General features: G+C 39.5%; 2 protein-coding genes across 8 annotated transcripts in view; one reads left to right on the top strand and one right to left on the bottom strand.

The window, feature by feature from the left end:
* PLGRKT (plasminogen receptor with a C-terminal lysine) overlaps positions 1-23,395 on the bottom strand; it is a 57,872-nt gene extending 34,477 nt beyond the window's left edge. The window contains exons 1-4 of one of the 7 annotated variants that reach the window (XM_030763796.2): positions 23,038-23,265; positions 21,816-21,943; positions 20,173-20,277; positions 19,884-19,970 (exon numbers count right to left, since the gene is read on the bottom strand). In XM_030763796.2, coding sequence (XP_030619656.1) covers positions 19,884-19,964 — 81 coding nt within the window. In that variant the 5' untranslated portion in view covers positions 19,965-19,970; positions 20,173-20,277; positions 21,816-21,943; positions 23,038-23,265. The other 6 variants (XM_089912539.1, XM_089912541.1, XM_030763798.2 and 3 more) reach the window with 6 other exon arrangements.
* The window catches only part of CD274 (CD274 molecule), a 41,052-nt gene continuing 38,230 nt past the window's right edge, over positions 22,619-25,440 (top strand). The window contains exon 1 of the mRNA XM_089912534.1: positions 22,619-22,677. The gene's annotated coding sequence lies outside the window, so the exon portion shown is untranslated. The remainder of the gene's footprint in view (positions 22,678-25,440) is intronic.

The raw sequence follows: 25,440 nt of genomic DNA, 5'->3' as shown, positions 1-25,440 counted from the left end.
AGCCCGCGTGCAGCAACGAAGACCCAATGCAGCCAAAAATAAATAAAATAAAATAATTAATTTTAAAAAGTAAAATAATTTGCAATGTTATAGTAAAGAGACTTCATCCTGCCATTTTCACTTCTCTCTTGATTGGTGGAAGTTGGGGCAGGGGGTGATGAATAGTATTCTTTATTTTTCTCCTATCATCTACTCAGTAATAAGAAATAGCTGGTTTGAACAATGAACATCTCATAATAATATGAAACAAATTTTAAGGCTTCTGTGTATACCTTATACCTCCTGTTGATTGTTAGCATAGTTACTGTGAAAGGTATAGATTTTTTAAAAATTGGCTCTAGCAGTTAAATAATGTTGCTGTAAAAATCTCACTAAGGCATGTGTAAATAGGTATAACTGTTTTTTCATAACCATACCCCTCAAAGCAGTTTCTTCTATAATTTAATATGGTCTTTCAACATTAATCTTTTTTACTTAGCAACAGATAATATGTGCTTTCTCAAAGGGAACTGTAGATTAACAGAACTAACAATTTTCTTTTTTTTCTTATCTATTATTTTCTTTTGGTTCCAGATATTCTGTTACTAGTTTGTAGTTTATATTCAGGTTTTTATTGCTTTAATAAGCTGATAATAAAGACCAGCAAACTCAAGGAATCAAGTAATTTCCTTCTAATAATATTTAACCATTTGTTGATTTAAAGTAAAACTAGTTCTTCCTAGGTAGTTTCCAAAGATAATATATTTCTGTTTTAAAGATTTATATGATTGGTAATAACAAAAAGCCTAATCAAATACAAACCTGTGCCTTCATGGAAATGACCATAAAAAAAAACTGAATTGTGATAACTGTACTTAGACATCTGATGATTTGGGAAGGAAAGAATCTTATATTTTATAGAGATTCATTCTCCTTCAATTAGTAAATCTGTAGAATGACCATCTCCCTAGCTCAGTATTCCAACTAGTGTTGCTATTTTTATTATTAACACCAAGTTTCATATATATGAACACATTCCTAAGGAACTGTGAACACATTAGTTATAATTTACTTGGTTAAGTGAACTTTTCAAAGGCTTAATGGTCTAGACTTTTTGATATAGTGACTGAGGTTTTTGAAATTCTTGGGAAGTAAGAACATGCAGCCTTTATCACTTACTGATCAATGTGGGATGAGGAGACAGAAAGTAGAGGAGGCAACATAGTCACTGAGAAAAAAAGCAAAACAAATGGTCAAGATGTAAGGAAATAAAGAACAAGGGGGAAAGAATTGGAAGTAATATAACTGTATGAAACTTCTCGATGTAACTTCTCTTTCATGAAACGTTTTTTAAAAGTAACTTTTCATTTAGAAAAAGCCAAATATTGGATGCTGTAGACAAAATACACCATCAGTTCCCTCTAGCACCAATTTAAACACATCTGTTTTTCATCAACTCTCTTTTTGCCTGAGATAGAGCCTAAAGTTGAACTATTTCCAAACAGCAATCTGAGGTGTTGCTGGCTGCAACAGACACCTATGTGAAGGTGGTGATTGCTTAGTGGGTAGAGAGATCGGGGCAGAGGCGCTCCCATTCTGCCCATTCTGCAAGGCTGCAGCAATGACAGATTCAGACATGTTTTAATTCACTAATTATTTTATTAGCAAACTATTATTACAACAAAACATTATACTCAAAACATCACACTTAGATTTTCCTAGCTGTGAAAAGATTTTGCTAAAAGAAAACTTTGTGAAAGATTATCTTCAAATAGTTGCTGTATACAAAAGTTGGGAGGGGGGCTTCTTTCTTATCAATTTGCATGAGAAGTACTCAAGAAATAACAGTAGTTAAGTGCCTGCACACACACATTAAGTGGACAGACTTGTATTAAGATTCAGGTTAAATTAGTGGGTTGGCCAAAAAGTTCTTTCAGGTTTTTTCCGTACTTATGTAAGCTACAGAAGCATGCAACTGAAAAAAGAATTTTCCCTGACTGTGTGATCGTTACTCTGCGGCATGATATTAGTTTCTGTAATAATTGGCAAGAAAGCTACCCAGTCAACTACCTAAACCAGAAGTCACTGAAAGCCTGGTTAGTGGTTCTAACCATCTCTCTGTAGATAACTTCGCAGAAACATGGAGCAATTTTAGAAAATAAGGGCAGTGATCATTAGGGGGAAAAAAAGTATGAACTCATACAGCAGAAAATAACATAAGAGAAGGTGAAAAGAAAAGTGTAAATTTAAGAACATCTTTAGAACAGGGCACATTCCTTTGTATAATAATCTCTATTCACAACTTCAAGAAATTTTTGTCCTCCTGTGTGATTGCATTATAATTTGGAAGCCTGTCTCTTCCCTTTTATCTGTCACATGGGCAGATTTTTTTTCCCTTTTTTTCAGAGGTGTGCATTTTGGGTTTCTGGTTCTTGAAAATGAGTTATATTGCAAATGAAAGTTCTAATTGACATACTTATTAAAGAGGCACACCAACAGAGTGTTACTTATATCAATTTTAACACATTTAAAAAAAAAATCTAACCTAATGGAGTTTCCTTTGCTTTCAAGTTCCTAAAGGTTTTAAATATGCAAATATTTAAATACTAAAAACATGAGCAAAATATTCTATTAAAATATACATTCCCAATCAGCTTTTATGGTGGAATTGATTTTTATTATGATATGTGCAAAAAACCTTTTACCAGAAGCCTTGTGGGTAGACTGGCAGTTGCTAATGCTAAGGTACGGGGTCTACAACTGCAGCTCTCCCTGTTTACTTGTTTGTGTATATTATAAAGATACATATAATCACAGAAAGATTTTTCAAGAGAGGAAAAACACTGATAATCACCTATTCTAATATAATTTTTTTTAAGCTTTGAAGTCTTCATGTCCAATTTTTCCTCAAAACAAACATGGCTTCAAAATAATATTTTTCTTTTTGGGTGCATAACTGAAAATAAATATTTCATGCTATATAACTCAGTGTCTGAGCCATGTACAATGATTTAAAAATCAAGTGAATGTGCTCATACATAACAAAATTTCAAAGTCTAAATTATATATTACCATTAATGTAATAAATCTAAAATATACACATTTCTAATTTTTCATCAGTAAATATACCCAAGCTGAACCTAACCCCAAACCTAAAACTATCGTTAATTTACCGAATAGATTCAAAGAGAACACAAAATTTTTCTTTCCTGAAAATGACCCAACCATTTCTTCTTCCAAGAAAAGCACTCTGTGAAATAATATGAACCATTTCAGAACATAATACAATTACTCAACTTTCTCTTTGCATCTTTATATCCTCATTGACTAGCACACGGCCTGGCATGTGGTCAGTGTTCAATAAGCATTGAATTAATAAAGCAGTATCAGAATAGTCTCTTTGGAGTTCTATTCTTTACATAAACATTAATGAGAACCAAACAGAAATGACAACATGTCAATTACAATGCTAGGCAGCAAAGTTAATGTAATTCTAGCATATTTTTCTAGAAACATTCTGAGGCATTGCTTTGCAAATGCCTAAGTTTCTGGACAAATGTAGAAGTTGGGTATTGGGAGAGTTTATCTTTAAAAACCCCAGAAACCAAGTTAGAGAGATCATAAAATTGGATTAGAGTTTTAAAGTAATGTTTTGATTTAAAAACTTTATTTTCGAAAGGAAGGAAAATTTGCTGCTGCTGGAGTTGACTGTACCTCCTTGTGTGTGTGTGTGTGTGTGTGTGTGTGTGTGTGATTGATATGAGCTTTTAAGGCTGTCATTTTCAAGTACAGAAGTTTAGTGTTCTATTTTCCAGTCTGTACAATAGACATTACTATAAGTTCAAACATGAAAATTAACAGATGTCCATCAAAGACATGAAGAATAACTTAAGCAATAAGAAGTTTAAGTGTAGGAAGGGCTGTAAAAATTATGTTTCAGAACCACCTCCAGAACTCACTGCCTTCCCACCCTCCAGGCTCCTGCTGGTGCCTCCCAATGCATGGTCCAACCAGAAGCCAGAGGGGAAGGGAGTCTGGGAGATGCAAGGCCAAGGGTCAGACCCCCATTGCAGGGTAGACAAGGGCAGAGAATGGATCTAGGTGGCGGCAGGGTAAGGGGTGTCGAACAGAGAATAACCAACAAAGTGGTGACCTGATTTATATGAAATAATGATGTGATTCTGTGTGAAAGAATGTTTTCAGAGTTCTGGTTTAGATCAGATCCAAAAGTCTTAGAAAGTATTAATAAAGATGGGCAACAAATTGTAAATCACTTTTTAATTTTTTTATAGATAATATGGTCATATACAAATCAATATTAGTTGTAAAGTAAATGCTAAGTATTAGAATAGGTATCAGATCTCTTGACAAGAAAAATTAGATATAAGAAATACTTTTTTTTTTTTTTTTTTTTTCGGTACGCGGGCCTCTCACTGTTGTGGCCTCTCCCGTTGCGAAGCACAGGCTCCAGATGCGCAGGCTCAGCGGCCATGGCTCACGGGCCTAGCCGCTCCGCGGCATGTAGGATCTTCCCGGACCGGGGCATGAACCCGTGTCCCCTGCATCGGCAGGCGGACTCTCAACCACTGCGCCACCAGGGAAGCCCAAGAAATACTTTTATTCGATGATTATAATAGAAGCAATTATACTTTAAATTGCTATTATAGTCGGTCAAATTTAAATAAATGGCTCTTAAGAGAGAGAAGCTAGTTTCTCCCCAATTACTCTGGTTCTTCAGGACAATGTCTACTCAGTACCTATCTAAATCTGTGCTGTTTCCTTTGCAATATTTCACATACATCACAACTAAATTGGTATTTAGTGAACTCACTTTAAACTGGGATTCTTTTTTGTTCTGAAATTTCCTGGGGGAAAAAAGCATAAAAACCCTGAAATATCATATGTGCAAAAGAAATGAACAAGAAGTGATTCCTTTTTGTACCAAGGTGGACACACAGGAGTACATCCATGTCCTCTGGACCAGGTCACAGGGATCTTTCGGAATGACTTAGGTTCTGCCATGGCTCTGGAGGGGACACTTGCTAAGGTCTCTTAGTGTCTCAAGGCTGAGCATACTTAGTGGGATCAGGAATGCCTATGAGAGTATGTGGGGCTAAAAGGCTAATTAGTTCCCTTTTCTCATTACCAGAATTGATTTTTTAAAGTGCTAAACAAACTGCAAGACAGAGGAGAAAGAGAACTAGAAAAGCATATGCCTGACCACAGAATTGAAGAGATGGGGAAAGATTAAAAAATGATAAAGAATGAAAAATGGAGAGAGATGCAAGAAAGAATGAAGTAGAGACTATGAGTAAATAAGAGAAAGGAAAGTAGAAAAATTGGACATAAGGGAACATTTATTGAGCATCTCCTTTGCCATACAAGTTAGTAGTACTTGGGTATCCTTCTCCCCATTTTAGTGATGAAGCTGAGGCTCAGAGAGCCTACGTCATTTATCCAAGGTTAGACAACTAGTAAGTGATGGAGCCAGGGTTGGCCCTAGATATTTCTCTCTCCAATGCCTGTGAACATCTCATAGCAAGAAGATTAATTCCACAGTCCTTAGCAGCCATAGCCTGGCCTTACATCCAGCAGGCAACAGTCCGGGGCCCAGTTTTTCTTTCTAGATTTCCCATTGTGCCATCCCAACCTGCCTGGAGGTTCTGCCATTCTCTCTCTTTCTAGTCTTCAGTCTCACACATTTCAGAATAAGAATGTCCCTCCCTCATGTGCACTGGTAACATAGTCCCTTACCAAACAGGTAAGGAATCCAACTGTAAGAATATCTGTATGATCATTTACAGGAAATTTTAAAATTTAACTTAAATTTTTCCCTTTTTTAACCAAAACCACTTTGGTTTAGTCTGTAATTCATTTATAAACTCCTGGAAGACATAAAAATAGACTCAAACAAATGGAAAAACATTCCTTGTTCTTGGATAGGATTACTTAACAGTTCTTCCTAAATAAACTTATAAAAGCATGCAATCCCAATTTTAAACATTGACAAACTGTTTTAAAGAGTTGGACAAGTTGACAGTAAAGTTTCTATGAAAAAGCAAGCATGTAATAACATTGAAAAGATAAACTACAAGGGCATACTAGCTTAACCAGGCATCAAAACATATTATAAAGCACCTTTAATTACAATACTGTGGTACTGGTACACGGATAGACAAGTAGGCCAGTGGAACAGCATGTTCAGAGACAGATCTAAGTACATATAGACGGTTATTAAAGGTGACATCTCAAATCACTGAGGGTAAAGATGGAGCTTTTAATAAATGTCATAGGTAGCCATTTGGGAAAAGATAAAATTAAAATCATATCTCCCACCATGTATGGAACAAACTCCACATGGATGAGGGATCTAAATGCAAAGGAAAAAGAATGAAGCTATACAAGTACTGTAGGGAAACATGGGTGACTGCCTCTTTAACTTTAGTACAGGAAAAGGCTTTCAAAATAAAGACTCAAAATGCAGAGGCAATAAAGGATTGTTCATTTGAATACATAAAAATTTTTTAATTTTTTCATGGCAAAAAAAGAAAACCATCATAAACGAAGTCAAAGACAAATGATAACCTGCAAGAAAATATTTGCAATATATTCCACAGGCAAGAGATCAATACCTCCAATGATAAAGAACTCTTAAAAATTGAGACAAGGGACAAAAACCCAATAAACAGACAATTCACAAAAACAAGGTATATAAATGGCCCTCAAACATGTGAGAAAATGTTCAAGTTTACTCATAATTAAAGAAATGCAAATTAAAGCAAGACTGAGATTCCATTTCTTGCCTATCAGATTGGCAAAAGTTAAAAAGCAAGTACATATTCTGCTGGGGAGACTTTGGGAAAACAGGCACTCTCAAATCGGTACAACCTTTCTGAAGGGAAATGTGGCAATACCTAACAAAACTACAAGGCACGTGCCGTTGACCTAGCAATCCCACTTCTAGAATTCTACCCTGAAGGTATACCTCAAACAGCACAAAAATGTAAAAGCACAAGGTTATTCATTGAAGGACTATTTGTAACAGCAAAATATTGGAAATAACCTAAGTACCTGTGGTAGGCAGAATAATGCCTCCCCCCAAGAGAAGTCCATGTCCTAATCCCCAGAACCCATGAATATATTACATTACATGGCAAAAGGGACTATGCAGATATGATTAGTTAAGGAATTTGAGATGCGGAGATTAGCCTGGATTATCCAGGTGGGCCCAATGTAATCGCAAGGGTCCTCATAAGTGAAAGATAGAGGCAAGAGAGTCAGAGAGAGATGAAGATGCTACACTTCTGGCTTAAAGAGTGAGGAAAGAGACATGAGCCAAGAAATTCGGACAGCCTCGAGTAACTGGAAAAGGCAAGGAGAGGGATTCTCCCCTAGACCCTCCAGAAGGAATGCAGCCCTGCTGACAGCTTGACTTTCTTCCAGTGAGACCCATTTCAAACTTCTAGCTTCCAGAGCTGTAAGATAATTATTTTGTGTTGTGATAATCTGTCATAGCAATAGGAAACTAATACAGTGCCCATACACCATTTGAATAAATGATATATTCACACAATGGAGCATTATGTAACTGTTAAAAAATGAGGAAGAGCTCTATGAACTGATTGGAATGATTTCCAAGATATACAGTTAAATGAAAAAAGCAAGGTACAAAAGGGTACAATGGTACACTACCCTTCATGTAAGAAAGACATAGAAAATAAACGTGTATCTGTTTATGGTACAAAAGATATGCAGGAATGATAAACCGAAGACTAGAGAGATCAGACATAGAGACAGCATGGGAAAGGGTATATAAAGAGAAGAATAGGAATAGGTTAGCAAGGATGAGGAGGGAGGGATGCTTCTTGGAGTGTATCTTTTTGTATAGCTTTAATGATTAGAACATAGTTTTGTTTCATATACTACCCTACCCTGTAACTAAACTCAAACAGGATGTGGACAGAATACAAAGTATAACTGTATTGCAAATGAAATTACCACCCTGAAGTAGCCCAGGAAGAACCTAATTTATAGGAAAACAGTATTTTGAATTGATAGTGTAAAAGGGAAAAGAACATACAAATAATGTATGCTGGTTAGTATATACTGGCAATCCTGTAACTGTTTCTTGTTTCTACCAGGATTGAAGTGAATATATTGTAGAAAATGAGAGCCAGGCTTTTCATTGTCTGAGAAAGAACTTAAAAATAAAGAAAAAGGAAAGGCCAGAATGAAACATTATAATGCATTGGAATTAGAGGTATCAGTATGAACTCATGGTTTATAGTATGAAATACTTCTATGTATAAGTCTGTGTATATACATGGGTTAGTATATAAGTACATGTCTTTGCTGAAAGGATCTAGGAACAGTGGCCATAGCAATAAGCACCCTTAGAGCCCAGATCTTGATTTCTAAATATCATTCTCTAATTAAAAAACTAGGACTCCTTGAATGAGTGATTAATTCCAGGCCTGGGCAATATATATGAACTAACTTATGATACAGAAAATGAGCAAAAAAGGATGGGATACGTCAAAGGGACATAGGGAACCAACTGGAAGGAATTCCCAACAGCCAAAACAACTTAGGCCATAAAATAAATAATGATGGTACTAAATTATAACCCACAGAATAGTAGGTCCATGTGTCCATATTGATATAAATAACTGAATAAATAAATACATGGAGAAGGGACAGCTATTCCAATGAACAAATATAAATGGAATGAAGGAAATACAAAAATTACCATTAGGCAAAAATTACCACAGTAATAATTGTTCCATATAAGATCCCACCAATGGATGTTAAAATCAGTGGGCAAAAGTTTAACGAGAAGCAAGATATTAACAGAGTCTCAACGTAACTCCTCAAAGATATTTATCAATAAGAAAAATAGTAACTTTACAGTAGAGAAACCTGGTGTACACCACCTTAACCAAGTGACCAAGGTTAACATCACTAGTAATAAGTTATACCAACAGTATCCTCTGGTATGATGTAATGAGAGAGACATAACAGCATCCTGTGGTTTAAGAATAATATGTAAAAAATGCACAACCTCAATCTAGTCATGAGAAAACACTGGAAAAACCCAAAGTGAGAGAAATTATACTAAATAACCAGTACTTATTAAAAGTACTTAAGAAAGCCAAGGAAAGAATGAGGAACTGTCACAGACCAAAGGAGACTAAGAAGAAACAACAGTTTAATGCAATGTGAGATCTTGGATCCCTGGAACAAAAAAGGAATATTAGGAGAAAAACTGGTGAAATTTCAGAAAGATCAGTAATTTAGTTAACAGTATTGTACTGATGTTAATTTCCTGGTTTTGATCATTACTATAATTTTGTAAATTGTTAATATTAAAGAAAGCTAAACAAAGGGTATGTGTGAACTCTCTACTAGTTTAGCAACTTTTCTGCAAATATAAAATTATTTCAAACTAAAACATTTCTTAAAATCTGGATTCACTATTATTCTGCATTTTAGTAAATTTATTCAAGAAAAATGACACTTAAGCTTGTTCCCTTTTATTAATTGTATATTAAGGATGTTTATGGGGCTCTTTTTCTCTCTAAAATCCTTTTCCCCCTGCTGCCCTATATCGTCAGTTATCTTAAGGAAGAAAATGAAGTAGAAACAAGACACATATGAGAAGTCTAAAGATTTTAACAGCAAGCCTACTTTACATTCTTTTCAAAATAAGATGAAGTGAGTGTGTATATGTGTACACATTATATACATATTATGAAGATTTATAGAGGAAAGTGAAGATAATTATTAAAACCATAGGATCATTTTTTAATTAATAGTTTTGGGCCCAAAATCTTATATACTAGGCATTCAGTAAACGCTCAAGTTAATGAATAAGTAAAGTAACCCTCCATCCCCTGCTTGCTCAAGCAATGAAGAACTAGAAATAAAATTGACTCTGATTAGATTTATGAAAATAGAATTGTAGCTGAGGGAGGAAACTAAAAGGAAAAGCTTTCTGATCATCTATAACTGGATTTATTGATCTCATTTAAGTTTGTGAACAAACTTAAAACCAATGTCCCCCTTGGAGAATTGAGTGTGGGAAGGGTCCTGGACCAACTTGTCAGCATGGAAGGGCTAGGCAGCAAAGGATCAACTTGGGGGTTTGACCTATTACCAATGACTTTTATTAATTATTTTACTTTCATTTCCTACCATTTCTCAACATAGACAATATACAGGAAATCTTAGTGTTTTTATTAACTCTTCTAAGTGATTCCAGACATATTAATATCTTGTCCCACACTTAAACAGACTTAACATTTTTAGAAGTCTCTTTAAAAGTCAGGAAATTCATTAAGTATATTCTTTGCATTTAGACCCAATCCTTCATAATATAGTTAAATTAACTTATTTCCATTCGTTCCAACTTTGGTAAAGAAAGACACTAGCAGGTTACTACCATCTTGAAGTTCAGGCACTTGAAGGCCACTAACAAGTCAAGATGCTCATTTCAGAGGGCCTGGACCCAGGTGAACAGCTTCTTCATCTGTGTCAGTAACAGACTTACTATGTGATTCCTAATCTTTACTGTGCAATGTCTAACTTCATGTTCATAAAGAATGAACATCGTACTGAGATAACTGGGTATTCACATTCAAAAAAATGAAAATGGACCCTTACTTCACTTCATATACAAAAATGAACTGAAAAACTTAAATATAAAAGCTGAAACCATAAAACTCTTAGAATAAAACATAGGTACAATCTTAATGATCTTGGATTTGGCAACACTTTCCCAGATATGATACCAAAAGTACAAGCAACAAAAGAAAAAATAAATTTGACTTCATAGAAATTAAGAACTCGCATGCATCAAAGGACACTGTCAAGAGAGTAAAAAGACAACTCACAGAATGGGAGAAAATATTTGCAAATCTTATTATCTGATAAGGATCTAGTATCCAAAATATATAAGGAACTCTTACAACTCAACAAGGAAAAGACAAACAACCCAATTTATAAATGAGCAAAGGACTAGAAGAGATATTTCTCCAAAGAAGATATGCAAATGGCCAAAAAGCACATGAAAAATGTTTAATGTTATTATTAGTCATTATGGAAATTCAAATCAAAACTACAATAAGATACCACCCACTTAGAATGGCTAGAATTTAAAAACAAACAAACAAAAACTGAAAATAACATGTATTGGTGAGAATGTTGGAGAAATGGTAACCCTCATACATTGTTGTAGGAATGTAAAATGGTAAAGCCACTGTGGGAAACATTTAGTGGTTCCTGAATAAATTAAACATAAAATTATCATATGATCCAGCAATTCTACTCCTAGGTATATATACTCAAAAAGAATTGAAAAGCAAGAGTTCAAACAAAAACCTGTACAAGAATTCCCATAGCAGCACTATTCCCAAAGTGGGAAATAGCCCAAAGTGGAAACAATCTTAATGTCCTTAAACCGATGAATGGATAAAGAAAATGTTGTATATTAATACAATGGAATGTTATTTACCTATGAATGGGAATGAAATACTGATTCATTCTACAACACAGATGGACTTTGGAAACATTATGCTAATTGAAATAAGCCAGACACAGAAGACCACATATTGTATGATTCCATTTGTATGAAATGTCCAGAACAGGCAAATCCATACAGACAGAAAGCAGATTAGTGGTTGCCAGGGTCTGAGAGGAGGGGGGATGAGGAGTGATTGCTTAATGGGTATGGGGTTTCCTTTTGGGGTGATGGAAGTGCTATGGAATTAAATAGTGGTGATGGTTGCACAACACTGTAAATGTACTAAATGTCACTGAATTGCACACTTTAAAAACGTGAATTTTATATTATGTATATTTTACCACAATTTAAAAAAAAAGAATCTCAGAAGAGGGCGGCTAAGAGCAGGTAACCAGGATGGGGACATGGGCAGAAATGAGTTTCAGAGGGGTAAGTTGAAGACAGTTATGAATCCAGGCACAAGAATTAAGCTGTTGTAGCCTTCCTTGTAGCTCCCACTGTAGGTGAACTTGTGTTGATCATGCTGCCTTTTTTTCCAAGGCACTTCCTAGTTAAGTCTCCTGACACTTCTAGTTCTTGAGCCAACTCCCACTTGGTCATCTTTTTGCTATAGATGGAGTTGGCTGCTTTCCTCTCCTCTTCACTGCCTACTCTACATTTTGGGTTCCTTGTCGCCACAAGACTCTATACAAAGCAAACACTGTACTTTCTTGCTTTCCTCAGAACATCAAGCCCTTTTTATTCTAAGATGTTGGTACAGCTTTCACCTCAAAAAAACAGATGGGAGGGCACAAGAATTATAGATGTTGGGAGTTATAGGGGTTTAAGCAATTTAAAGTTCTCATAAGTTATTTGCTATTATTTGCTGTTTTACTTTTTAAATATTTGAAAAGGCATTTATTGAGTCTACACTATATTTTATGTTGTAAAAATAACCCTAACATATATAGCTGTACAGACAAATTACTACCATCTTAGTGGCTTAAAACAACACAGATTATTATCTTGTACTTCTGGACATTGGATGTCCAACACAGGTCTGAATGGGCTAAAATCAAGATGTCTGCAGGGCTGTGCTCCTTTCTGGAGAGTCTAGGGGAGAATCTGTTTCCTAGCATTTTCCAGCTTCTAGAGGCCACCTGCATTCCTTGGTTGGGGGTGCCTTCCTCCATCTTCAAAGCCAGCAACATCACATCTCTCTGACTCTTTTGTCTTTAACTCTCTACTTTAAGAATTCGTGTGTTTAGATTGGGTCCACATTGACAATCAAGGATAATTTTCTCATCTCAAGGCCTGTTCCCTCAGTCACATCTGCAAAGTCTGTTTGCCATATAAGGTAATATATTCACAGGTTACAGGGATTAGGGTGTGGACATCTTTAGGGGGTCATTATTCTACCTGTCACATTCATACCACAAACATCTGGTTATTTGCAGCATACCTCACCTTCTTCTCACCAAATAAGATGAGAAGTTCCTTGAATATAGAGCCCGCACCTTATACACATCTGAATCCTGCTTAGCATGTAGCACATTATTTCATATATATTAAATAACTGTATTTTTGGTTTATAACTATACCTCATTTTCTTAACACCAAACACTACATAGACTTACAGGTCAAAGGCTTGCTGTTTCTCTAATTGCGGCGAGCGGGGGGCGCTCTTCGTTGTGTGTGGGCCTCTCATTGTGGTGGCTTCTCTTGTTGCACAGCACCGGCTCCAGGCGTGCGGGCTTCAGCAGTTGTGGCATGTAGGCTCAGTAGTTGTGGCTTGTGGGCTCCAGAACACAGGCTCAGTAGTTGTGGCGCACGGGCTTAGTTGCTCCGCGGCATGTGCGATCTTCCCAGACCAGGGCTCGAACCCGTGTCCCCTGCATTGGCAGGCTGATTCTCAACCACTGCACCACTAGGGAAGTCCCTCATGTATTTTTTTAAGTCTTTAGTTTGTTGCCTGCTCATAGTGAACAATGAATAAACTGCCCTACTAATCTTATACATGGACCATGACTGCTTTTCCTACAAAGCACTACAGCACAGCAAAAACCCATGGAATCTTCCCTCATTTTTTCTGCTTTATACTTCCAGTTTCTATCCTATTTTATAACATCAAAATGCTTTTCTGGCCACTTAGGTCATATAAAATTGGTTTAGGTGTGCCATCTAGTGGCATTTTTAAGGAAGTATTCATTTTTACCTGATTGATACTTGGCTTAATGAATACAGCCATCCATCCACCATCCTCAGTAACAGAGGCTAGACAGAGCAGTGAGAAACTGACTTTTGCTGATGATCTGAAAACATTATTATACTGAGTAGTATGAATCCCCTCTAGCTCATCTGGAACCAACTTGTTAATAAAAAAGAAACCATTTTGATTTGAAGCCTTTTATAAATTTTTATTAACCAGACTCCAGTGATTGATTTAATTTCATGATTAACTTACCTAAATTGAAAACTTATTTGGGTTTATCTCCAATGTATGCTATATTAAATCACTGCCAATCACCAATTACAATTATGTAGCAAAAGGAAAGGGCAAAAGTTCTCAACCCAGGCTGTGCATTATAGTCCCCTGGAGAGCTTAAAGCAACTACATGTCTGGCCATGAAGAGATCTGATTGGTCTGGGGTGGGACCTGTACATTCAAAAGCCCCTCTGAATCGAATATACAGCCAGAGGCGGGAACCTGGTATAAGATGTAGCTGAATCTCTAATTCTGGTCCTTTATTCTGAAAGATAAGCACCAATAATATGGAATTATCAAGTTATGATTTATCTTTTTTTACCAAAAAAAAAGTAGAACTTAAAAAAACCCACTGGGAAAAGGATTATAGTTATTAGGCTTCTTTTTAATAAATGTTTTGCTTTATTTCTTCTATTTATCCTTTTTAATTGAAGTGCCATCAAATAGGAAAAAAGCCAAAAGACATGCCATCACAGGCTAGAGATATTAGTAGGCCTGGTGTTTCAACGGGGGTTTTTTAAACCTCCCCTTTGAAGAACTGACATGCCATCTCCCACCCCAGTGGCCCATTCCTTCCATTTTCAGAGTCATGCTTAGTTCTAGGAACCCTGGGACATTCCAGCCCAACTTTAGCTGTTTGGGTTCATTCAGCAGATAGGGAGGAACCCATATGTAGCTTCAGGGGTATTGTGATAATATAATTCTTCAATTTAGTGATGGGTTCATTGGTGTTCATTTTATTATGCTTCATAATTTATAAATATATTCTCTTGTATATATAAAATATTTCATGATATTTCTTATATATATATATAAAGGAGAATAGCTCTAAGCCTTAAAATGATGCTAGATGTTTAGTTTCTTTAAATGAGGAACATTCAAGGACCAACCCAATCTTCCAAAACTGCTACAGATGAGTATGTTTCTCCCTTGGCTGCCCCAGTTAGGATGAGAACTCAAGCAGCTTTAGGGTTGGAAGGGTGCTTCAACTGTATTGATCTATATTCTTTTTGTCATCCTTCCTTGAAATTAAAAGATAATTAATAAAATATATCCTGCTCAACAAGGAAAAACTAATCATCTTAACCAACATATGTGTTGGAAGAATCAATCTGCCATGGGCCCTAAGCATTCTTGCTGAGTAGGCCAAGGATGCAGGCCCTGACTACTCTTTGCCCAGGCCATTTGTCAGGGTTGTGTTTGCAGTAAGCAACTTTGAGGGATGAAGTAACATCTCTTCCCAGTCAAAGAGCAGCCTTGCTCACCATTCATGACAAAAGTGATAGATTCTATAAGCTCACTGTTCCTCACCCATGTCACAAACCCAGGCATCCACCTAAGCATACAACTAGGCCCACCTCCATCACCTCCACGGGACTTGGAGTGCATAGAAAACTGGCAGCAACACCATGCTTACACTCCTTGTTGTGCTGTGAGTAACAAAACCTTCTGCCAGCATCTGTGAAACAGTAACAGGCTAACTTGTTAATTTACAAGTAGGGTAAAATCCCAGACCCTTCATGCAGCCTGCCAGTTTGGGTGACAAGGATAAGATGCTGATAGAGATGGCGTTCTGGAAGAGGGCCCTTGTTGGTCAGGTTAGAGGATATCAGAAGGCTCCCTGAGATCTGGAAGTAAATGCTTTTGCATAGGTGGTGGTGAAAATAAGAGGGTAGAGTGAAGATCTCTCACTATCTTATGTGTTAAATGAGGCTGAGAAACAAAAGGTAGGGTCCAAACAAGACTCCCAGATGGTGCTTTGGTTGTGGCACATTCTCCTCTGGAGTGGGAGAAGGAAAGGATGTTTTCATGACATCAATGGGACAGCAAGCCCCACACCCCAGCCAAAAGTCATGCAATGTGGCTATGGCTGATGGGTCAAGGGTTCCCCAAAGCTGAAATAATGGTGTTAGCAATGAAGATATAGAACTTTGCATAGGCTAAATACATTAGAAATTTGTTTGTTGAGTCCAGCGACAGGAGGCCCTTTGAAACAGAGTAAATTCAAACCCTTGCTGACTGGCACCGAGCTGCTCTTTCCCTCCTCCACTCCTCCAACTTGAGCTGCTTTAGGGAAGAAGGCTGAGTGTGCCAGGGAATTTCAGGGAGGGGAGAGGAGGAACTCAATGTTTATAGCTTTGTTGGATGTGGGCACCCATGTCTACTTGGTCCCATGCAGGCAGGATGTGCTAAGTGCCAGGGTGGCCCAAAATGCTGAGGATACAGGGCAGAGCAGTGGCACCAGTGTTGGCTAAAACAATGATGCCCCTGAGCCCCTGTCTCTCCAGAAGCCAGGGGAGCCCAGGGGAGGAAGTAATACCAATTCTGGGATGAGAAACCAAAGGGCAAATACACATTTGTATTCTCTATCTCCCCCAGCTGGGAAACAGCCTAATCTCCTGAAACTATCATGATAATCCCTGAAGTACCTATGTTAATATCTTTGATCTGTGTTCCCATAGAGCAAAATTCAACTGATAGGTTTTGAGCAGTTTGCAGTGAGAAAGGGAAGTTAAAGAACATTCAGCTGATTCAACGTACTGCAGTTGTGTCCCCTGAATATAAATATATAATGTATTCTGTGTTGCTTGCTTTTATTGTAAACATTCATAGTGATGAGAGGACATTCTCCCTTTCAGGGATTCTCTGACCCCTTCCAAGTGGTCCAATAGAAACAATATAGAATCTCAGGCGAAAAAGAGAAAATCACAGCCATCTCCAGAGGCCACTGCCCAGTACAGCAGCGCCACACGCTGGACACAAGCACCAGATACATCCTGTATTAGTTTTCTGGGGCTGCCATAACAAAGTACCACAAACTGGGCGGCTTAAGCAACAGAAATATATTGTCTCAGTTTTGGAGGCTGGAAGTCCAAAGTTAGGGTGTCAGCAGGGTTGGTTGCTTGTGAGGGCTGTGAAGGAAGGCTCTGTTTCAGGACTCTCTTCCTGGTTTGTAGATGGTGTCTTCATATTCACATGGCCTTCTCCCTGTATGCACGTCTCTGTGTCCAAATTTTATAAGGACACAAGTCATATTGGATTAGAGCCCATCCTAATGACCTCATTTTAACTTGATTACCTCTGTAGAGACTCTATCTCCAAATAAGGTCACATTCTGAGGTAGTGGGGGTTTGGACTTTAACATATGAATTTGGAGGGCGGGGATGGGACACAAACCCATAACAGACCCCTTTCAAAATGGGGAGGCAGTTATTGGCCTATTACTGAGCTCCTGTTAAAAATGAACACCTTACCCCTGGAGAATTTATGACTCAGGCCTGACTGAGCTCCTGTTAAAAATGAACACCTTACCCCTGGAGAATTTATGACTCAGGCCTGACATCCCCATTTTTGGGTGGGTCAACTAGGAGATGACAACTACAAGGAAAGCACCCATTTGCTGGTCAAATGAAAATAATGTATTTGAGGATGTGCCTAGCCTGGCCCTGATGTCATCTCAGTTTTGCATAAAGGAGTAGTAGCTACCCTTTGGTGAAAACTTTATCCCTGACTCTGCCACCTGAAGCAAAGCTACTGGCTCAAAAGGCCCTTGGGTTCACAGAGACTGTCCTAAATGCCTGGGCCTGGTTCACCTTTGGTTCAGCTAAGCTGAAAACTAATGGTGCTGATAGTGTTCCGGCCAGTTGGACCCTCAGCACCAGCTATAGTGGTCGCTGGGATCAGTGGGCAGAAGTCAAGGCTGTTCTCAAAGCTCTGGTCAATTGCACTGAGGGGGCAGTCTGCCACGGTCCCTGAAGGTACCCCCACATTCTGGGTAAGCCAAGAATGCAAGGCCCAGACTGCTGTTTATTCAGGCCATTTCTTGAGGTTATGTTTGCAGGGAACAACCTTCAGGAAGGGGTTAAAGTTCTCCCCACCTCAACTCCACCAGCTCCTCATTAACTAGAAAAGCAGCAGATTCCCAAAGTTCAAGGGTGCCCCAACCCACTGGGTGCACAGCACCCATGTGAACCCATCTTTGTCACCTCTGTGAGACTTGAGAGGCATGGGGAATTGACACGAACCTCATGCTTAATGCTCTTGCTGTGCTGTGAGTAATAAAGTCCTCCATCTGATGTAGGTGTCTCCTGTGTTCTGCCAGCATCCATGGGATAGTAATAAGCTAATCTCTTAGCTTGCAAGTAGGGTAAAATCCCAAACCCTTCACAGACCCTGACTTCTGACATAAAAGTAAAAGCCCTGTAGTTTCCAGAGGTCTTGGACAAGGACTCTCTGAGTATGTGACATACTTTGCTGGTTCATAAACCTAATGTTTGGTCTCCTCTAGGTCACTTTCTTCTGTTAAACAATTCAATTGCCTATTCTTTCAACAGTTCCATTCCCCCCAAAGAGATCTTTATCCTGCACAAGACAGTCTTATCACTCTTTAGTAGCAATAATAACAGCAACAACTAATGCTTATAGAGTGAGAGACATTGTTCGAAAGACCTGAGGCGTTGTTCTACACACTCTCTATATACCGTCATCTTTACTCCTCATAGCAACCCTCTGAGGGGGATACTATAACCTCCAGTTTACAGGTTAGGAGACTGAAGCAGAAGCCACACAGTTAGTTAGGAGGTGGAACTAGGATTCAAACCCAGGCTGCCTGGCTTTGGTCCTCACTTTTAACCACTCACTATATGTCTCACAATAGGACCGTCTATTCCCAGGGCCATAATGAACCACAGAGGCCTAGAGATCTTTGTTAGATGTCTTAGGAAAATAATTTCAGTCAAACTTTTCATACTTGATTGATGTACAACATTTTAAAATACCTTTTGATAACCTATATTAGGCATTTAGACAATCTTCTACTTTGCTTTGGTCTTTTTATCCAGCCATTGTATAAATCCAATGTCGAATGTTCACACTGTATTAAAATTTCCTATTGCTGCTATAGCAAGTTATCAAACTTAGTGGCTTAAAACAACACAAATTGATTACCTTACAGTTCTGAAGGACAGAAGTCTGGAATGGACTGGAGGGACTGCATTCCCTCTGGAGGCTCTAGGGGAGAATCTGTATCCTTCCCTTTTCCAGTTTCTAGAGGTTGCCTGAATCTTTTGGCTCATGGCCCTTTTATTCCATCTTCAAAGTCATCAATCAGCATAGCATCTTCAAATCTCTCTCTGACTCTGACACTCTTGCCTCCCTCTTTCCCTTATAAGGACCCTTATGATTACACTGGGCCCATCCAGATAAACCAGGATAATCCAGGGTCTCCCCCAATTCAAACTCCTCAGCTTAATCACATTGTAAAATCCCTTTTGCCATGTAAGGTAACATATTCACAGGGATTAGGATGCAGATGTCGTTTTTGGCAGGGTGGGGGAGGGGCATTATTCTACCATACACTCTAAGCAGTTATCTCTTCCTGCAGTATGGAAATTTTTACATTAGATATCTAGATTAGAGATTTAAACAAGCCCATTCACCAGATAATTAGTAGTCTACTTCATCTTGGCTTTGAGGGTAGAGAACCGAGGGCATTTTACCTTTTGGGAGGTTAAGGATAACATAGTGCTGGAGCACATGTGACAGAAACTTTAACCACTGTAACAACATGAAAGCTTAATTATCTAAAAATGTATCTGAAGGACTTCCCTCGGTGGTTAAGAAACCCCCTGCCAATGCAGGGAACTCGGGTGCAAGCCCTGGTCTGGGAATATCCCACATGCCATGGAGCAACTAAACCCATGCGCCACAACTACTGAGCCTGCGCTCTAGAGCCCGTGAACCACAACTACTGAGCCCACGTGCCACAGCTACTGAAGCCCATGCTCCTAGAGCCCATGCTCTGCAGTGAAGACTAGCCCCCGCTCTCTGCAACTAGAGAAAGCCCACGTGCAGCAACGAAGGCCCAACGCTGCCAAAAATAAATAAAATTTTTTTTAATTAAAAAAAATAAAAATGTACCTGAAGTCGGGCATTCATAATCATGAACTCCTGCTGGCTTTTCATGTTCTCATTCATAGATTTTGAAAATATAAACCCCATCTTGACCTAAAATGTAAAAAAGCAAAGCTTAAAACAATATATTCTACATGCATCCTCATATGCTCTGTTTTCAGGCTACCATGAGCTTAAGACAAAGTAAAAAAAGAAAATTTTCTGACCTGGGAACACAGTATGGACACTAGTCTTTGCTCCTAACTAGCTGTCTGATCTTGGACAAACTTAACCAGTCTGGCCATCATTTACTTACATAAGAACAGCTGATTGAACTGGATGATTTCCAAAATCTTTTCCTGCTCTATAGCTTCATGTTTCCTGATTTTTCTTTCCACTGTATATCTTGAAGAACTGAGCACTTAAAAACAAACAAACAAACAAACAAAAAAACGCTCTCATTTTTAGGAGGGGCAGGGTGAATACCATCCACCCTCTTACCTTCTGTACAGCTGGATGACAGAACCTTTGCTTCTGAGGAGGAGTGATTTAGAAGATGCACTGTACAACTTGAAGACCGATTTCTCTGTGCTCCTTGCATTTGTATTTTAGGACGTTTTAGGTATCTCAAGGTTACTATATCAATACTCTTCCTATAATCCCTACCCCTCTCCTACCCACTTGCTCTTTCCATCCACCCACTGCTAACATCCCTTGGCCATCCTCCTCTAGCCTCACTTTTTTCTTCTTAAGCTACTACTGAAGTTCTCAAAAGGGGGAAAACCTAAGGATACTTAAATGTTCTGGGAAACACAAATTTTAAATGAATACATGGTATTGTCTATCTTATTTATCTTACTTAAGAAGTTCTTAAGTGGGCTGGCAATTCTAGATGGTCCAGAACTCCAATTTTTGTTCTTAAGTCAACTGGGTAGGTACAGAAGACCTCAGTTAGTTTTTGATTCTACCTTCAGAAGACTGCAGAACTCAGGGAAGTTACGACTACTCTACCCGCTTCAGCGATGTTGCTGATTCTCTTTGGTAGGCTGTTGAGCACTTTGTGAACATCAGGTCAGAGTGGCCATTCCTAATGCTTTCTGCCCAGAATTCACAATATTCTGTGGGAAGCCCATACAGAGTTCCTATTTTCCATAGCCTCAGCAGAAAATCTTGGGTTCTAGCTAACTGGTGAGAAGATGATGGGAGAGGGAGGATATTTCATGCCAGACGCAATGGGTTATCCCTGCTAATGGGTCTCCAAGTGAGTGTATACTACAAGCCAGACTTCACTGGCTTCCCTGTATTTTGGCCAGAGATGCACCCTGGATTTATAGGGGTCTCCGAGCCAGAGTCAGCTTCAATGCTAGGCACAGGAGGCTGAGCCAGAGGAGGAGAGGCAGAGTCCTGAACAGGCCTGGGAGGTCATGAGATTTCCCTACCCACCCCACCCCTCAGCCGCTGCCCTCCTCCATCCTGTGAGTAACCAGAGGCAGAGTCACCCAGTAAGGGTGGGCAGATCTAGCAGAAGTTCTCTGCTGTCTCCAGATTTGACAGCCCCAAGTCCATTGTCTCCAACAGCAGAGCAGAACTTGCCTGAAGGCAGAAGCAATATATTATCCATTTTGGCAGTCACCAAGGTGTCTCTTTCCCACAGATGTGCAGAAAGCATGAGTGACACAAGAGAAAGTGTAGCTCAGGCAGTTGCCATTCCTTATTTTTCTTTTGCGTGTAGGAGTAGATCATTGAATTTCTACATATGCAGCAAACATTTATAAAGAAAACAGCTGTCCTCTAATCCCATTCACACACACACACACACACACCCTGTATGTCAGAGTTATGTCCCTTAGAGTGCTCCTATTTATAAGGGGGTGGACTCTTCCCTGAAGCGGAGTGACAATCCTCATGTCAGTCATCCAGGGAAGAGAAACTATGTGGAAAGTTAGGACTTAGGCTTACCTTTTTCTTGTCCTTGCTCTCTTGGGTCTGGATTGTAGTTTCGATGTATCAGGGGATATTCCCACGGGTTAAGGGTAGAAGCCAAGCAGGAAGAAGAGCTTTCCCTTGGTTCCCAAAGGAGACCACACCTGAAAATGAGTGCACCACACCTTGTGAACTGTGCCCTGGAATTCGGTATTTTCAACCTTCTTCTCCTTCTTTTCCCAGCCTAAGAAAGCCATTTTCCAAAGTCTGGGAGGTTCTTTAGGGTATCCACAATACTCTCAGCTTTCACTCTCCCACTCACAAAATATATATCAGAAAATAAACAGGAGTGACCTTGCAATAGGAGTAACTTTGAATTCACCAAATTGTATAAGGTGAGTCTTTCAAAAATGCTAACACTTTGTCATTGGTGACAAACGCCTTGCTACTTAAAACTTCGACACCAGCGTGTGTCAGAGGGCTAAGAATGCTGATTTGGGTCCTTTCTGCCTTCGGTTTTCCTTCAGTTACTCCTGAGACCTTAGAAAGGACTCTTTAATGCTCCAACCCTGCCTCAACTGTGCTACAGATTACAACAGGCATGGGTATTTCTGAGGAAGAAGTGTTGGGACCACAAGTTCCAGGCAGCCCTTCTCAGGTTGCATCTAGGAGCCAGGATTTGATTTTACTTTAAAAAGAAAAAAAAAAGTATAATTCCATGACCCATAACCTCTGTCATCCAAGTTTCTGCGCTGACTCATTTCCTGATCGAATGACACATTAACTACCTACATTTCTGACTGGTTGCATGATTACAATCATTTTCAATAAGTCTTTGGGTTCCATTCCAACTAGCCCATTTCCGCTGCAAATTCCAGCCGAGAACTCACAGCTTCAGGTAGGTTTTCTGTAATTTATAACTCCACCCGCTCATCCTGGACCCAATCACAGTAACTTGGGAATTCCTGCAGTGGTATGCTGATTTCCGTTGATAACGCTCTGCCTACTTCCCCCAACTTAATTACAATGGTATGGGAGAGGTCTGGAGTCTTTAGCACTAGAAGCGGTTCCTCCGAAACGAGGTTGGCGATACTAGGAGAGGGAGAGCCAAGGGCACTCACGAGGAGAGGGCCCCCAGCGCGGCCCGGCAAGCCCAAGGCCCTGAGCTCGGCGCCGGCAGACGCAGACGCAGCCCCGCGGACCCGCCCTCCCCAGCAGCCTGCGGCCGGCCTGGCACGCACGGCCGGCGCTCACTCACTGGGCAGTGGGCAGTGGAAGTGCGGGGACACTGATCAAAGCAGAGGCCTCCAGGCCGGAGTCCGAGACCGCCGCACGGACCGGGTCTCGCCCCGCAGAGCTTTGGGATTGGCTGGCCATGGCAGGGATTCCGAGCCTCAGCCTATCAGCGCAGCTCTCGTCTTCCTTAAAGGGCCCTCTTGCCTGACCGAGGAGGCCTGGTGTTTTCTTTCCCGCCTGGCGCCTGAAAGGGGCAGGTTAAAAAGGCAAATTCAAAATCCAGCGACTCAAATTTTGAGGGGAGGCAGAAGCAGCATAATGGAAATCTCACTTAAAGTCCTCAGTGAGGTTTGTCAGTTACCCACGAGGAGCCTGAGCAATCCATGCTCCCTCGCAGAGCTAAAACCTCCATAGAGCTTAATGAGCCATCTCACAGTTGTTCACATACGATGCCAACCACCACTTGTAGGCTCTGTTTCTAGAAGAGAATGTGTCTCGTGAGCGGTTGTCACTTAAGCATAATCCACAGTTATAAACATTTGTAAGGGCTTTTCTTCTTATAGAATAGGTTTATGTTGAGTGTGGACTTTTTTTCCCCATTTAAATCTCAGCACAGACATAGTTTATTTAATTTGTTAGAGCCTCAGCCTACTCCATCTGTTGAGCTGCCACCATTAAAGTGGCAAAAAGATTAAGACAGGAAACGAAAAAGAGCAGACTTGACCAGAGTTACCAAATCAAATTTTTTTTTTGACAGAGCTATCTTTCTCCCCTTCTGTTCTGAGAGATTCATTTCTTCTCACCCCACTAGTAATTTCTATCTTGAGTAAGTCAAGCCTCTCTCCCAGCTTCATTGAGAGAATACTTGAGGAACTGTTGGCATTCTGTTCTTTGTTATTAAATGGCGTGGAAGAATACCATGGACTTCACCAGGCTCTGGCCTTGAGGAAGGTCAATGAGGAAGGTCACTGCCCTTAGCCCTGGCTGACCATCACACCTGTGGAGAAGGGATCTAACTTTCCCCAGGCTCTGTATGTGAGCGAACACCACACCGACCTGTTGCCAGAGTGACTGGGGCACCGTAGAAGCAAAGCCACATGGAACTTTGACTCTTTAAGAGGGCATAACAATTGGTATGATAGCATTTGAGTGCTTGGACTCTAGCATAAGCACACCTATATTTGATTTGATTTCCAGCTCCATCACTGTCACTCTTCATCCTCTCCAAAACTTACTTTTATCATCTCTACAATAGGACTAAAGCCATCTAATTTATTGGATTGTGAAGACTAAATGAGATAATATATTCAGGCACTTAGCACCATGTCTGGCACACAGTTAGCATTAAATAAACAGTAGTAACCAGCAACAGTGGGATCCTGTTACTAACTCTAGGTCTGAAGGGACAAAGGTAAGGGAACAGTTACTAAAACCAGGCGAGAGCCATAGCTGTGGCTGTATAAGAGGGCTACCAACAGGAGCTATGTTGTTCAGGAGAGGAAAGCAGTCGATGCTGACCTTTGGCCCAGGAGGGTAAGATCCTATAGTTGTAGCCACTGCTAGCACCTCAGCTCCAAGTGGGGATAGGGTGGAAAAGAAAGATACATCTTTCTGTCCTTCCATGCTCGGAAATCCTGCTGAAATCTTCCATTGGCTGGATCCACAAGAAAGCCAGAAGATAGGGGAGCCAAGTCCATACAGCCTGTAGAGGTTCCTAGGACAAATGAAAATATCCAGCACACCATTTCTACAACCTTGGGTTTATCATACTTTGAAGTCCTAGTTCAAAAGGAAGAAATGCTTCCACTAGAGGACCCAGCCATAGCTCCATTGAATTGGAAGCTGAAACTGCCCCTTGATCAGTTTGGTTCCTCATGATGATGGAATTGGAATAACTGATCCTAATTACCAAGAGGAAATTGGGTTGCAGCTATACAATGAGGGCAAGGAGAAATGTGCATGACTCCCAAAGATTCACTGAGCATATGTTAATATTCCCATGTGCAATAATAATGATCATTAGATAACTACAGTAACCTGATAAAGTCAGGAGCACTTAAATTTCAGACCATACAGGGATTAAAGTGTTGTATCACCATACCAGGTAAAAAATCCTAATCTACTAAGATACTGTATAGAGTAAGGGAAACAAAAGTGAATGAAGTAGGAAATTATGATTATCAATTTTAGCCTAGCAACAAGCTATAGAGGCAGGGACTACTGTAGCTCTGTATATAAAAGGTTAATTGATTATTTCTTCCCTGCCCTTTCCCTGTTTCCTTGGATGAAGAATACTGATGGAGACAAACATTATAATTTAGTTTCTAGGTCAGAGTATTGCCGTCACCTCAAAGCAATATAGTACTTGGTAGGACTCTGTGATTCTCATGTTTAGGGGATGCGTTTCTCTCCATCTGAGCAAAGG

This window comes from Delphinapterus leucas, chromosome 6 (assembly GCF_059928025.1).
Source record: "Delphinapterus leucas isolate spDelLeu-1000000601 "Yukka" chromosome 6, BTC_Dleu_Yukka2, whole genome shotgun sequence".
Taxonomy (NCBI): Eukaryota; Metazoa; Chordata; class Mammalia; order Artiodactyla; family Monodontidae; genus Delphinapterus; species Delphinapterus leucas.
Note: the sequence above shows the minus strand (reverse complement) of the source record. Positions and strands in the feature narration are given on the sequence as shown.